At 38.4% G+C, this 16,359-nt stretch overlaps 1 protein-coding gene across 1 annotated transcript in view; it reads left to right on the forward strand.

The window, feature by feature from the left end:
• CFAP44 (cilia and flagella associated protein 44) overlaps positions 1-16,359 on the forward strand; it is a 42,326-nt gene that overhangs the window by 15,773 nt on the left and 10,194 nt on the right. The window contains 13 exon segments of the mRNA XM_039559139.1: positions 93-187; positions 1,834-2,040; positions 2,973-3,083; positions 4,739-4,891; positions 6,652-6,870; positions 7,785-7,927; positions 8,798-9,092; positions 11,020-11,075; positions 11,503-11,665; positions 11,990-12,120; positions 13,053-13,267; positions 13,660-13,825; positions 15,120-15,297. Coding sequence (XP_039415073.1) covers positions 93-187; positions 1,834-2,040; positions 2,973-3,083; positions 4,739-4,891; positions 6,652-6,870; positions 7,785-7,927; positions 8,798-9,092; positions 11,020-11,075; positions 11,503-11,665; positions 11,990-12,120; positions 13,053-13,267; positions 13,660-13,825; positions 15,120-15,297 — 2,132 coding nt within the window.

Below are 16,359 nucleotides of genomic sequence, written 5' to 3' on the forward strand. Positions count from 1 at the left end.
TTTTAATTCAAATAAATAGACATTTCTGCATAAATCCTAACCTGTAAGTGCTATTGCAAGAAATAAATTCTTACTGTCTCATTTCCCCACAGGGTCAGTGCGCATCTATGATTTTGGCAGCAACAGCCAACTGAGTGTAATCAAGTTTAAACAGGGAGGAACAGCGCTGACATGGGCACCGGCTGTTGTGAGTTTTTCCTAGCATGTTAGCAAAAATTCATCAAGGAGCCTATGAGACTGCCAGCATCCAGAAAGCTGCTCACCAAACAAGACATTAGAGGTCATTTGTTAGGCCCCAGTGCAATTTACCATAGCAGGATGTATATATAAGTTTGTGGAGTAGTGTGTTGCATACAGTATGGGTACAGTTTAACTTTATTATGGATTATCAGGTATCCTACTTTGTGCCTTCCTAAGATTTTAAAATCAGATCTTAGTGTGCAGTATGGGAAGTAGTCTGAGTTTGTAGACTAACAGCTTCTATTTAACCCACGCAGAGCAATTGTCAATTAACATGAGTTAGTTAACACATTTTGAAATGACAGCCCAGACAAATCACAAACATTTGGAGATAAATCATAAAAAAGTGTTGCCAGAACTGATCATTTGTGGAGTGTGGAGTCTATCACTTTTAGACATATTTGCTAATTTTAATTAAAATAGTGTCTAGTTATGTTCTTGAGAAAACACAGCAAGCCCGATGGGTTAATTATAAGCAAATTTAGGAGTAAAATAATTACTTGAATGTTCAAGGTGAGGGTTCCACTGGGACAATGCCTTCATTTTATAAAAAGAAATATTTTATAAAAATATAATTCTGGCCATGCAGGCTTTCAGAGATGTTGTTAAGTGGTGACCTGTGAATTCATGAGGTAAGCTGTCTGCCACAATAAATTGTGCAGCATCACAAAACTGACTCAGTTCAGTTTTATGAAAATTGTTACTAAACCCAATTTGAAAAACAAAGGGTACTTAGTCTATCTAGCTGCATTTGAAATCACATTAGATACTCAGACACAATTCAAAGTGTGCAAATGTAATTGAAAATCTGTGCTACTAGTCTGAGAAAAATTAATCCAACATACTTTAAAGCATCTGTATGCCATAATCTCCTCATAGGCAAGCCTAACAGTATACTTGTTAGATAAGTGAACACTGAAGTCAGCTTGTAATTGACATCAAGACACTATCATGTAGGGCAAATATCAGCTAAATCCACAAGTCCAGCTATATCCAGCTAAAACACAGACCTGTTTCTGCTAACCTTTATCACAGTTCAAGCCTCTCTTAATTGTTAGCAATTGGCTTACCTACAGGACTTATGGTAAAGACTCCTACTTTCCATCTCAAGTTGCTGTCCCTGTTGACTCCTGTACTTTACACGGAGTCAGCCAGACCCAAGCCTGTGCCCTGACCTCTTCAAAAATCATACTTACATTTGGTACCCCATATTATATTCAGGGTAATATAACTCCTTTTTTGAGTTCCAACTCTTCTCCTTAAGAAGCTACTGATATATCTTAATGTCAGTATGAATTCTCTTCCTCAGACATTACAAGCACATCCTCTTTAGCATTTTCAGTCTCAATGGCATGTTATCACTAAAAAAAACAAAGCACAATCCAACCCAAAAAATAGGCCCCAGTTCTCTCTCTTCCTTCATGGTATTAGAGAGAATAAACAACATTTCGCATGTATGAAATATTCTTTGTGCTTGAGCAACGCTTCCACATAAGGTGAGTTGCAGGTAAACACCAGAGCAGGTGCCATATGGATTATTCTTCTAAGCTCTCAGATGTACACTGTGATTGTTTTTCTTCATTTCACTTAAAGGTAAATCCTGAAGGAGGTCTGATTGCTGTGGGGTTTGAAGATGGTGTTGTCCGCATAATTGAGGTTTATGATCCCAGACTGCTGCCTGGTCATGCCAGACAGGCCAGTCAGAGTGCAGAGATAAATCTGAAACAAGTCTTCAAACCTCATGCTGCTGCAGTTACAGCCTTGGCATATGAACGAAAGGGATGTGTGTTTGCCACGGGGGTATGTATCATTTAGTTTGGTTATTTTTATTAAGCCACAAATGTAAAGCCTATTTAAAGAGATAAAGTTTGTTTACTGACAACACAGTTTTACTTCTGTTGCTGCTGTTGATTGCTTGTTGTAGTTCTCTGTGCTGGGAGAAGGGTCTGTTTGCACACACATCTGTTTTTCTGTAGGAAAGCAACCATGCAATTCACACAATTCATTTTGTGAATTACTGGACGGTTTAGTGTGAATTCTGTAATCCCCTTTGAAGGTGGATTTAGTTCATTTTGGAATTAGTTTAGTAGGATCTTGGAATTAGTAAAAGCAAGTCTGTTGATACACCACATTGGCAGCAATCCAGCTGCTACTCAGCCTTACCACAGGGTCAGTCAGTCAGTTTGTCATTATGCCTGGTAGTCTTTGAGATGATTTCCAGTAAATGTGGTGTCTCTTTTTAAAAGCTAGTCCTTAGCCCTGATCAGTGCATTTGCAGTTACATGTTCCTTGAGCTGAACTGCCACGCATTTCACTTAATGTAGGATTTAAGCTACAATGAATCATGTTGTGTACCAGTTCTGGATTTTCTTGTTATCTGGGGAAATCAGCTTGTGCTGTCTTATCTGAAAAATCAGGCCTGAGCCTGAGATTTAAAGGAGATCCTGGGCCAATGGGCAGAAAGCATGTGGTTGGGGATGCCAGAGGAGGCCCATGAGAGCAATTAACAGTTATTGGGTGCAACATGTTTCTTGGAGCAACATGGGTAGGATTTTTATTTCCTCCCAGTAATCATCATGGAAATCCAGTCCTAAGTTCCCCTGTTTAACCACAAAAAAAAAAAAAAAAATTGGAAGTATGTGCTTATGTCATAAAGTGCTTAGAGTCTTTTGAATTTTTTGGTCAGCTTTGATTCAGTCATCATCTTTGTTTGTTTGTTTGTTTTTCCTCAGAGTAAAGACAAAACAGTTTTCTTTTTTGCTATTGAGGATGAATACAAGCCTATTGGATTCATCTGTGTCCCTGGGCCTGTACAGGCATTACAGTGGTCTCCACCTTCTCATGTGAGTAATGCACATTTGTTTTCTTTCCTTCCATGCAGTGTTAAAATATCATTTTGAAAAGAACTTCCAATGAAAATAGATGAAGATCCATAACTCTAGCCCTTTTCTCTATAGACAATACAAACAATGTTTTGCTACTTTGTTCTTCATGCTGCTTCAGCATGACAGCTTCTAACAGGTTCTGTGTAGCTGTATCTCTGGCTCAGTCACTATGGACATATTTTGGGTTTTGGATAATGAAAACCACAAGATTTTGGTTTGCTTTTTGAGCCCTTGACCTGAAGAAACAATCTTATTCCTTAGCTTTTGGAAGGTCTTATTCTCTTTAACAAAGAAGTTATTTGGGCATTATTGCCTGGGACTCTTGCCCATATTAAGACAGGCTTTTGCAAAGCATTTTGACCACATTAAGCAAGATTTTGGGTGCTTCTTGAAATTCACATTCTGTGTTTGAAATGTGTCAGGACATATCGAAATAGATTCTTGCTAATATTTAAAAGTGTTCTAGGGTTAGGGTAACATCTGACATTTTGTTTGGTCCAGTATCCTTATTTAGAGGAGAGACTATTCATTATATTTAGATGCTGACAAGATACATTTTACACGTGCATAGTGGCAAAGTGTTGGTATTTTTACTTATTAATTGGAACTGCTAAAAACCGTGCTAGCAAAAGAAGTCTTGCTGGTATGTGTTCTATCTTACTGCAGAAACAACAGATCTTGATCTGACAGTTGCTTTTGGAGTCCTTTCCTTGAAGACAAGGTACTCCCTCTTACTAAAAAAGCACTCATTGTGTCTTGGATGTGTTAGATTCTGCCTGAGTAATTTTGTCTACCAGTATCTGGCCTCCACTGCCTGATGGAAACACTTGCTTAACACAGTGCCAGCATCTGAGTGTCACACTACGTCTTTTTTTCTTGTTTTAAAGAAGCACTTTGGTGATTAAATACGTTACATTTAATGAACGCATTTTTAAACTGAGATCCTATAGACACAGGAATCGTATCATTCTTAGTTAGGGTTTCCATAGCAACTCTAATATGCCCTCTTAGCACATTTTTAGTGATGGTCAGATAAAATAACCCTCTTTCTTTTCTCCAGATAGCTTATGTAAACTGAAACTAAATACGGACTTGTCTTTTAAAATCTCAAAACACTGATTAATTATTACCCTCACCTCATCTATTCTTCCTAACTTTGCATTTTAAGGGGCTTGTCAGGTACCAGCAAAAAACAAGCTGAGAGGTAAGTAGCATTTGGCAAGACTCTGAGCCAAGTCTTGATGATATAAAAGATTTATTAGTATGAGAATGTATGAAATTATCAACCCCAAACCTCCTAACTCTTGGGTCAAATCCGTCTTTTAATTTAGCCAAATTTCCAAAACATCATCATGCTGCTTTCAAGCTCAGGAGTGTCAGAATTATAGCTGGTTTGGACACAGCAAGGATTTCAATTCCTTAGCTTTGCCTAGCATGAAAGAAGCTCACTGATTTCTGATGTCCATTTAAAAGTGTCCATTGAAATAAGAGCACAGGTAAGTGTGGCTGGAGTTTGGCTATGTGCCTGTGCATCTGCTGACTAACTTTTCCTCCCATTTGTCTCAATTCCATTTGTACATCTGCCCTATATTTGTATTTGTGTTTTTATACAGGACAAGAGCACATTGCTCATCCTTTGTGAGAATGGCTTTGCTGTCCAGGTTCCTGCCCCTCTCCCTGGGAAGCAGGATACAGTGACCACCTATCACATAAAAAACCTGCCAACACAGTACTTCCATTTTTATAGCATTAAATCCCGAATCAAGGTAAAAAACCCTTCTGTGGCAGATTTTAATATTCTTCATTGTGCCAGGTGACAAAACTACCCAAAAGAGTTTTTAGTCCCTATATTTCATCACAGGGTTTTTGCTAAGCTCCTTGAAAGGGAATGCCAGGTAGTTTGTGGCTTGAAATTACAATGCCATTTGTAGCTTGAAATTACAAGTTGGTTTTGTTTTATTCAAATAAAACCTACATGGCACTGAAAGCATGATGTAAATTTTGATTATAATTAGAAGACAGCATTAGAGAAAGGGAAAGGTAGTGCACTAGTTCTCAAAATATTTTAATTTTTGTAATTTTCACAAAAAGAATATTTCTTGTGGTTGATGTTGGCCCTATAGGAAATTCCTTTGAACAGTTACAAAACCCCCATGTAGTCACCTTGAGCAAAACATGAAACATCTCTCTTTATTTAGCAGTATTTCTGTTTTTTAAAAAATGTTTTAAGTTTAAAGGTGTGCGTTTCATTTCTGAACAACTCAGTATTTAAAAAGAATATGTGGGGCCAAAGGAAAAGAGTTGTGCCAATTCACAGCTATAGTTAACTTTGTGAAACTAAAATGCAAGCTGATGTTAAGCTCAGGAGGGGAACTCCAATGAGCAGGCTCTCAGTTCCATATTCAATCCACCACGCACAGCCTCTCTGGCTCTGTTGTTAACTTGTGATTTCTGTGCCTTCTCTGTTAACTGCTCCTGTATTACTCAATGTCAGGCAAAGCTTCATTTCATGTTATAACTTGGAGGAAGTCAGTACTCAGGAGAAAGATCTTTACGTGTTTTTTCACAGCAATACCCATAAGAATGATCACAAAGCATGCATATTGAAGGAGCGATTAAAAGATTGTGTGTAGAGTTTTGTTGGTTTTCTTTTTTGTTTGTTGGTTGGTCTTGTTTTGTTTTGGTTTTTTTTAGTCAAATAATGTTGAGAAACACTCTAAATGCTAAAAATAAAAAATGTTTCTACAGAGAGAAAGGATATTAATTGCTCTCTTTTTCCTCTGGAAATAGATCAATAATTAATAAGTTACAACAAGGAAGTTTTAATGCAAGGAAAGATTTCTCACAGTTAGGGTGGTGAAGCACTAAAATTGTTTTTTATAGTCTGTAGAGTCCCTAGAACAGGAGATTTTTAAAAGATAAATCAGACAAAGATCCACTGATAATATTTAAGGATTTGCTGATTCAGCAATCTAATATCTTCTTAGATATTTTAGAGAATGTTTGATACTTTTTTATGCTACAGTAGGCTTGAATGGAAGGGAGTTTTAAAGGTTTGATAAATCTTTCCTTCATTGTTCAGAAAACATAAAGTCCATTACAGTTTCTCTCTTTTGCTCTATACCAATGATGCACTAGAACTTGTTTGAGTTCAGCTTGCCAGTGCTTTTCTTTCTCCAGGCCAGGCAGGGGACAGGACTTAGGATTTATGTAGGAGTAAGCATAATGGTAAAGATTTGGAATAATCTCTCTGAGGAAATGTTGAAGTCTGCTTGTCATTCAGAATTATTTCTGTTTCAAAGGACCAAGAGCAAATACTTCAGAGGAGGGAAATGGGGGCATTTCACTGGAGAGCCCCTTGAAGTCTGGTTGATCTCTGCCTAGTTGACAGGAAAGAGATTTCTGTAGATATTCTGTATGTATAATGCCAGGACCACCTTGGATTTCATTTATGACACTCCTTCAGTCAGTGATGTGGGGAGTGCGTTGGTTTCATGTCTCAGTGTTTCTCTGCTTGTTGTAATAGCTGGCGGAGGAGATTGCACGGAGAGAGAAAGAAAAGCAGGAGAAAGAGAAAGCAAAGCTTGAATGGATAAAGCAACAAAAGGAGATGGGACTTGAGATAGAAGAAACTAAAGAGGAAGAACCCGAAGAAGAACCATTGCCACCTCTCTACATACCAGAGGAGCCCAGTCCCATCCTCTGTGGCTTTTATTCAGCACCAGGAAAATTTTGGCTTTCCTTGGTAAATCAGTTTTTACTTCATGCTGATGGGATTGCATGATGTCACAACCTTTCCCTTTGAAACCTGCCATCCCTAGGACATTGAATTCCTTTCATCCTTGACAATTTCAGTGGTTTTGTGAAGTAAACCAGTAGTGTCACTCCAATTCAGATTGTTTGGTATATTTCTGGTAGGTACCCCTCTTGGTGGTGCCTGAATGGGCACAAAGACTGAGCTGTTCCCTCACAAGCAGAAGGTAGAATTTTAACAAAGTAGTGATGCCTTTTCCTGGTCTTAAAATCAAGAGTCAAACATGGTTAGAAAGGAAAAAGGGATTTTACCTTGGTATTTATTTTAAGGATCCTTGGGTGCACACGTCCAGGTCGAATGCACTGAAATGCACACCACAGTGCACCCCTCAAAAGATCTGGTGTAACATTATAGGTCTTTCTAATTAGCATATCTATCAAAAATTTCCCAATGAGAGGCTTGAGTGAGCCCCCCTCCCCAAGGAGCCTTCCCCTGGATGGTTCTATCTTAGTTTACAGAATGTGTTCTGGAGAGGACCTTGGGGTCTGGGGCACACTGATCCCTAACTGTGAAGCTTCTAAAATATTTTGTCTCTTAGCTGAACAAACAAGTCCAAGAATGTAGGCAAAAAGCACTAAGAATACAGAAGTTGTAAAAAGGTATAACAGGAGTATAAAAGAAAAGGCAAAAATCATCATGGCATCAGTGTTAGAATGGCTTGTAATGCCAGTGATCGTGGCAGACTTCTGTCTGTGGATAAGTAGGATCTCTAGGTGTTTGGAAGTAACATTTTCTAACCTATCTTAGATCCTTAAGAAAGGAAGAATTATTCTGAAATTTATATTTACCTGGTCAGCTGCTTCAGTTTTCTTTTATCACCATTTCTTTATGGTCCTTTTCTTCAGGGTGGGTACGACTCAGGGTTTCTCTATCATTGTGAATTCTCACATGATGATGAAGAGGACCCTGAGAAGAGGAAAGATGAACCCTTTGAAGTGATTCCTATGGAGGACACCGATGACAATCCCATTCACCAAATCTCCTTCTGGTAAAACACTGTAATGTAACAAATAGCTCTGGGATAAAGCTTGATAAAATTGAACTTGGAAGGGAGGAGTGTATGCTCCTTTGTCTCTTTTCAGTTGTGGCTCAACTCTAGTATACAGGAACTCTCTCTGGATTTCCTGGAACTGAGTTTCACTTAAAATTCCTAATGGACATAGCTGGGCTATGTGTCTGACAGAATAAATTAAAAAGACCTTCAAAGATGAAAAAGTCTGATTTCTAAGTAAGTACTGATTAGGACTCAACCACCCTACATTGTAGAACTCTAGGAGAACCCTTAGAAGTCCCTGCATATAGTGATCAGCAGAAGAGCAGTTCTTTATCATAGTTACCAAAGAGAATTAGACCAACTTGGAGAGGTCAGTCCATCCCTCTTGTGCTAAGAATATAGGCTTCTTGGGATGTTCTGTGATATGTATGAATGAAAAAGGTGGATTCTTTTCAGACTCCCAGTATTGGGTTCCCTGTAAGAGTAGGCATGTTCTGCATCAAAAGGAGACAGGTTTAATTCAGGCTTTAATCTACTGCTGCATTCACCACCATCTGTACTAAATGGGGAGCAGGGAGAAAAAACTGCTTTTCTAGCTTTTAATTTGGTGTCTGCCACACTGCTCAACTCAGAGCTGAGATAGTTCTATGGTACCTCACAAGTGCTGGAATGTTCCTGAGCAGCCAGTTAGCTGAAAAACATTTTGTAGTAAAATCACACATACTTGAAATGGTCCAGATATTTTGCTCCCAGGTTCCAAACTTGGGAAAGTGACTGCTATTAAGCTAGATAAGCTCTCTTCATATTTTGAGCTTGCTTGTTAGAAGTTGCTGCTGTTACTGTTTCTTGTTCTTTATTTAACAGTACCAGCAGCCGCTTGCTGTTCTGTGGGATGCAGGATGGCTCACTGCGTGCTTATCCTCTCAATGACAAAGACCTGTCCGTGGATGCCCTGAAGGACTACTGGTACCTGAACGTACATGACAATGATTATGGGCAGATCCAGGGCATCTGCTGTAGTCGTGATGATCGGTGTCTGGTTACCTGTGGTGGAGATGGAAACATTTTTACATTCGACATCTGTTCAGAGGAAGAGCTTCCGCAAGCGCTTCCTGAAGAGCTTCCCAAAGAGCTAAAAGTCATAATCCCCCCTCCTAGGGTAAGCTGGTACCCTCTCTCACTGAATTAGGCCTATTTGGTATGAAACTACCCAGGTGGACAAACATAGTTCAATTATTTTTTTAAAAGATTTTTCATAGCAAAAGTTGAAGTTTCCGAAACAATTTAGAAGATCAACTCCTGCAAAACATTCCCTAATAAATGGGCTCTGTGAGTGCACTGTTTGGTCTTGGTGTTTTGTGGTTTTCTCCAAATAAACACAGTATGTATTGTTCAGATGTAATGTTCTACCAGTGTTTTCCCACTCAAAGGTATAGTCATGCATATTCCTAGAATGAAAGAATTGCAAGGATTTATCATACTTCATACCTTCCTTGGGTTTAATTCCAGTAAAGTTTGATTCTGCTCTGGATGGGGATTCTAGAAATACTGTTGGAGAATATCAAATGTGTAGTTTCTCCATACATATAGTATCATTCATCTAAAATTCACAATGGATTTTTTACCTTTGCAAAATAGCACAACAGGATGCTGATCCTGTTGCTCTTTCACTCTTGGACAGCATTAGTAGTAATGAATTTACAGGTGTCCTGTACTCACTGTAGAGCTGCTCACCTCTAGCATGCTTGAACAGATGACACTGGAACTCAGAAACAGTTCTACTGACAATGCACAAGAGGAGGGATGTCAACTCCTCCACTGAAAATGTTCCGACTTTATTAAATTTTTAAAAAGTCTTAAGGGTGTCTGAATTAAATAAATATCACTTGAAAGAAGCAGCGAGAGCTATTGAGTAAAGAAGTGCCATTGTGCACAATAAATATTACAGTAGACATACATTCAGTAGAGTTTAAAAATCTTGAAAGTGTCAACATAAAACAAATTAAACTTTTAAATGTATTTTAATACTGCTTGGTAACTACATTTTGAAGGATGCTTGATAACAGGGACAGAGGAAATTGTGATTTTGGTCATTCAGCTAGTTGGAATTCTTTACCAGCATGACAAGAATATATAGCATTGAGAATAGAGTCAGAGTTATTTTCTATAAGTGAATGATTAGAACCTTTGATATCAGAGCCTTGCTAGCTCCAGCATTACAAGAAGTGATTAATGTACAATTATAAAATATATATACAGATTTATAGTTTTGAATAGTTAAGTAGCTCTGTATAAAGACCTTTATGGTCAGTTCTATTGTTTGAGCTAACAACATTGCTTAATGACCATCCTAATAGAGTTTTTCCCTTTTCAAAGTATATCTTCATTGCTATCTATTCTAGTTTTAAGTCATGTGGAAGATTTTAAAAATTCTATCTTCATTAAACTTAATGAGATTCTTAGAGAATCAAATACAAATCATCTGAAACTAATTGAGTTAAATTAAAGTTCAATTAAGTACAACTAAATTGTTGGGTGATGGTCCCCCCTCTTTTTTCAGAGCATGATTGCCTCGGGAAATGAGGCTTGTGCTACTGCAATGTCCATCCATCTGTCATTCTTCACAGCTGATAATTGTGAATCCATTATGCAGTCAGCAGAAGCCAACCAGATTAATTACACATGTAACTTGGAATTAATCCAGGACACACTGATTCTTGTTAATGTGGCAGTGAGGGGAGACAAGAGAATTGGGTCTAGGGGGGTAGAGAACCAAAGATATTATGGGACAGAGTGAAGTTAGGACAAACAATGATTTATGCCAATGGAGAGGTTACAGGATTTTTATTCTCTGTCCCTAAGAACTATGTTTCATTAGTTCTTTTACATATAAACCAGCTTCATTCCTTTTTCTGCTTGAAACACTGCAACCTGATATTTAAGGCCCAGATAGTAACATTGAAAATGAAGATTTCTTTTGATTTTGTAAGAGGTGGTGGGAGTTCTCTCTTACTGTTTCTAGAAGTTTTATTGTCTGTTGAAACTATAACTGCTTGTTTAAAGACAAGACAATGTTTTTATTCCAGCGTGGTCTTGAGAAGGAGAAGGCTACTGAAGATATTAAGGATCCTGATGCCTACACGTAAGAGATAGTTAGATAATGATGAAAGGGACTTTCAACTGTTGGTAGCTCTTTCCTCAGTCCATGTATTTCTTTTTGCTTACAAAGAGGAGGAAGAAGTTGATCACCCTGAATTTAGGTCATCTCTTTGTTAAACACACAGTTTTTTCAGCCTTTCTGTCCATTTCATCTGCTTTTCTCTGGCAGTAATTCAGATATTGTATTATGAGATACTTAACTTCAGACTACAGAGACAACAAAAAGTCAAAGCCCCTTGATGTTAGGAATGTACAAAAATACAGGAAGATGATTCCTTTCTAAGTTACCTTAAGAACCGTTGAGTTCACTGGGAATTTAAGACTGTCAGGGAAGTCTGAAAGGTCATGTAAACTGTAATCTTTCCTCTCTTGCATTGAGATAATGCCATTTTCTTTTTATGCATTTTCAGTATTGAGGAATACAAGCAGAAAAAGGAGTTTGAACGGAAAATGGAGGAAGCTGAAGAAAAGAAAAATAAGAAGAGAGAGGAGTTAAGTGCGCTGAGACATGACTTTGCTTTTCTCCTTCAAAAGAATCAGGAGTTGCCCAAGCACATGCAGTTGCACAGAGAGGTACACCTGGCTTTTATGAGGGTCATTTACCTTAGAGGACCTTCTTCTAAAATGTTGCTACATATCATGTTGGGGCCAAAGATGTCCAATATTTTGGATTAAGGTAGTTTTAGGAATATATAAATTGCTGGGACTTCTGAATCACAGCTGTTGATTTGTGCCAATTAAGAAGCATAGGAGAAAAATGTGGTTCTCTGTGGAGATAGCTTCTGAAATAAAGGTTAGTGTTGATGTGCATGGAACTATGGCACCTAGGTAAAAATATTTATTATCAAGACCTAGTAGCCAAAATAATGTGATGTTGAGTTTTGCATCTTCCTGCAGGAGTTTGAGATGGACCGTAGGATCTTTGAGGAGCTGGATAGGCAGAAACTACAGAGAATCCAATTAGTGCAAAAGGAGCTGGCTTGGGAGCACGAGAAACAATTGATTGGACTGCAGAAACTACAAACACAGTAATTACCACTTTTCTTCTACTTCTCTCCCTGACCTTCCATAGAGCTTATTGTCTATGAAGTTGTACCTCCCACAAGGAAAAAGAATGTGATTTTTTTTTTTCTCTTTCTCATATAATCAATATTTCATCTGTTCTGTTATGAGTCACTTCTTATTTTACTTGGAACATACATGCAAGTATATATTAATATTTATGTGTAATTACTTCTACTGAATCTTTGGTAAAAATGCAGATAGTCAAATGAAGGAAATTACTTAATTCTGATTCACTTCTATATGAAGAAAGCTGGTTGAGACTGTTTGCCTGGGGTTTTGCCTGTACATTCAGTAAGAACCAAGAACTCTTACTGAAACATTGAAAAAAACCTGTGAAATGAATGCCTGTTTTTAAGACATCTTGCATATCTGTCAGATATGTTAGTGTCATTGCTAATACAATGTCCTCTATACAATTTGAAGTTATGAAACAAACTTTTTCAAGAACACAAGTTTAAGCATGAGGTGCATTTTGCGTTGGTTTTCATAGATCCAGGTAAGAGCAAAAGATGAATTAATAAAAGAAATACACAATAACAAAAACACCTTAGGCACACAGAGTATGTGACTGGGAAAAAGGCTTGAATGAGCATATTTTTAATCAGTCCTTAATGGAAGAGGAGGGTTATTCCCATGAAAAGCCTAGTGTAAGTTTCAATATTGGTGAAGATATTAATGTGTTTATTCTTGAGCATCTCCATTCCTAGATTGGATAAAAGCCAATAGATAGTGTCAGATGTTATCATGCTATGCAATTACTTACTGACTTGTGGATTTACATATAATGATTGCATGTGCAATGAGTAAACTACACTATTCATGCCCTTTTGGTCCAGGCAAAATGGTATGTTGTGCCCACTGCCATCAGACAGTTTTGTCTAATTTGGCATTCCAGGTTTCGGGACTCTCTGGAATTTACTCTTATTGTTCATGCTATCCAAAGCAATCATCAGATTTCCACCTACAGCCTTCTAACAATGTCCGAGAAATATGCCCCAGATAAGAAACACGGGGACAGCAAGTGGGCAGTACTTAAAGAGAAGTGGACAGCACTTAAACAGGCAGAACGAGCAGAAGAAATCCCCAGAGAGACAAGTTCTGTGCATAGAGGTAATGACAACCATTTAAATCTTTCAGTAATAGGGTTTCTGTCTTTCATCTCAGTTTGTTTTCCCGAGTCCAAGATAAAGAAATAGATGTGTAAGTACAGGTAAAGAAATATAGCTGTGGTATGGTTTTTTTGTACCTACATACAAAGTAACACTCATACATAGTATGTTTTTCATGTTTAGGTCAATGCCAGCAATTGTCTGTCAGCCCCATGGGTAGAATGTTACTAAAAGTCAAGTCAAAGACCCTGAGTATTTTCAGAACATCCACTACAACAGAACTATCCTGATTTACATCAGCTCTACAGGAGCTGTCCGGGGGAGTTTCCAGTAGCTGGGACTGCACTGTGCTGCGTGGTATTTACATCTTCAGATGGTTATTTTTTGTTTCAGAAAGTGTAGTTTTTGAGAATGAGGCTGAAAAGCTGGAGACACCAGAGGACCGAAAGCCAACCACGCGTTATATAGAAAGCAAACGTGAGAAAATCAGAAGAATTGTTGAGAAATATGATGCACTGAAAGCCAAGATCATGAAGAGGAGGGCAGAGTGGCATGAATTGTGAGTCTTGAACTGGATTCTGTTCCCTTTTAGTTCTGCTTCTTGTCTGAGGTCAAGTAATACTATTTAGCTGTCCTATGGCATTATAATCTCTCTGCTTAGGTTTTTATAATCCTAAGGGCTGTAATTAAAACAGATGAATTTTCACGTATCACTAAGTCTTGAGAGAGCATTAGAATATATTTAGTTTCTATGGTTCATCTAAAATATTATCAAATGTTAATTTAGCTAGGTAGCTACATTTTCAGATAGGGAGTAAAATGTGTCTAAATTGATCATGACTGAGAGACACCTATGCTGTTACAGTCAACTTTTAGTGAATCCTGCCAGCACCATGTGGAGCAGACACTGTAACAGCTGGGTGAGGTCAGCAGTGTTAGCATCTCAGCCATTATCTGAGTGTGATATGCCTTCATGCTCCATGCTGGTCTTTATCTTGAGAGGCAAGAAAGGGGGACAGGACATCTTCCACAGAATCATAGAATATCTTGAGTTGGAAGGGAGCCACAAAGATCATCAAAGTCCAACTCCTGTCCCTGCACGTAGCGGCCTCAAGAGTCACACCATGTGCCTGAGAGCATTGTCCAAACGCTTCTTGAACTCTGTGAGGCTTGGTGCTGTGACCACTTCCCTGGGGAGCCTGTTCCAGTACCCAACCACCCTCTGGGTGGAGAACCTTTTCCAAATATCTAACCTAAGTCATATCTTCGAATAACCTCTTTTTCAAGGCCGGATTAGATGGGGGTTTGAGTGACCTGGTCTAGTGGAAGGTGCCCCTGTCCATAGCAGGGGCATTGGAACGAGATGATCTTTGAGGTCCCTTCTAACCCAAACCATTCTGTGCTCATGGAAGTACAGAAGTTCTTCCTTAGGAGACGAATGACAAGGAATGGGACCAATGTAGAGTCAGAATACAAAGCTTTTGAGGTTGAGTGTTCAACAATGTAGAGTAGGTATTGTGAGCTGCAGGCTGGTAGATTGTTGATGTGCAGCTCCCTGAAATTGATAGCGGCATGTACTCACTTAATCCAGAACTCAGTCCAAGTGTGAAGATTTAAACTTTTCCATGGCAGAGTTGTATTTTAAGAGTTCTTAGGGGAAAAAAAAATCTGGGATTTTCATTTAAATGTGCAAGGATATTCTTTCCAAGGTAGCCATTCTTTTCTGAAAGAGATGTATCACTCTTTCACCTCCCAAATTTTGTTGCACAAGTCATGTGCAACATGAGGGTATGAAATAACTGTTCATTTTTATGCTTCTGTCTGAAAGTTCAGCTTTATTTTGTACCTACCAGATACAAGAGCAAACCTAGAGATAACTATGAGGATTCTGAAGATGCTGAGGAGATCAAAGAAGAACGGGCAAATACTGGATGTTACAGGCTGAAGACTGCCACTAACTACACACTCACTGAACACGAGCGAATGAACACTGAGAAGAAGATGATGCAGCTTGTATCCCTGGAAGAGTTGGTATGTAAAACTGTGTATATTGCCCCATTTCTGGGGGGAAGCGAGGATAGTGTATTAATCACTAAAGAAATTTTTTGAAAGGAATTCAAAGTGAGTGTGGGAATAGGCCTTGAAGGACAGAATGCTGTTTTGAGTAAGCTTTAGTTACAAATGAGCCCTTCTCTTGTGAACTGTCTTGTGCTTCACCAAACCCAAACCAGAATCAATCCAGGGTGGCACTTTATAAATGAGAAAGAGAATTTACCTTTACTAGTGCTTCAGCAGGAACACCTGTCTTTTTGAATTATAAGAAAGTCTTATAATCTAGTAAAACAGTGAGCTAAATAACACCTGCCGTGAAATAACTTTACAAATATAGGGATGTGAGCAAGGACAAGTATTCTAGTGTGGCCTCTCTGTATTTGCACTTTGGCAATCACTGCTTCTGGAGTTGGAATTCTGCTGAGAAACCAGATCTTTTGGAGTCACCTTGCTGTGGTAGGACTCCTACAGCTGCCACATATCTTTTAACCATGAAGACATACTAAGTCCAAATGTTGTACAGTATCTTTGTTGCTTTCCTTGTGACTTCTGTCCCCTCATCCTTCTCACAGGAATGGTCTTTCATTGTATTTGGCTGGAGTGCAAAAGAGTGACACTGGATAACTTTGACAGTGAGGTCTAAGCATTATAGAAGCAATGCTACAGTCTCAGGGGATTTGTTGGATCATTTTAGTCTCACACTTGAGCTTCAGCACTTCACTGTAGTGCTGATGCTACCAGATATCCAGTGATTAACACAACTCATTAGGACAAAGAAAGGGAATAGTTCTTGTCGTAGATTCTGGGCTTATACAGATGAGGAATTCCTGTTGCTTCAGGTGGGTGGTGTGTTATTTTCTTTTATAAAGATCAGAGAAGTTTCTGACAAGTATATTAATGATAGATCACATTCAATCATTACTTCATGTAAAAAGAGTCAACTAATACAATATCCCCGTATCACAGAATGATTAATAATCCTAATGTTAGCCTTCTTGTGTTGGGGAAGACTACTTCCTCTGTTGGAGAATCCTACTAAAA

The sequence above is a fragment of the Corvus cornix genome, chromosome 1 (assembly GCF_000738735.6).
Source record: "Corvus cornix cornix isolate S_Up_H32 chromosome 1, ASM73873v5, whole genome shotgun sequence".
Taxonomy (NCBI): domain Eukaryota; kingdom Metazoa; phylum Chordata; class Aves; order Passeriformes; family Corvidae; genus Corvus; species Corvus cornix.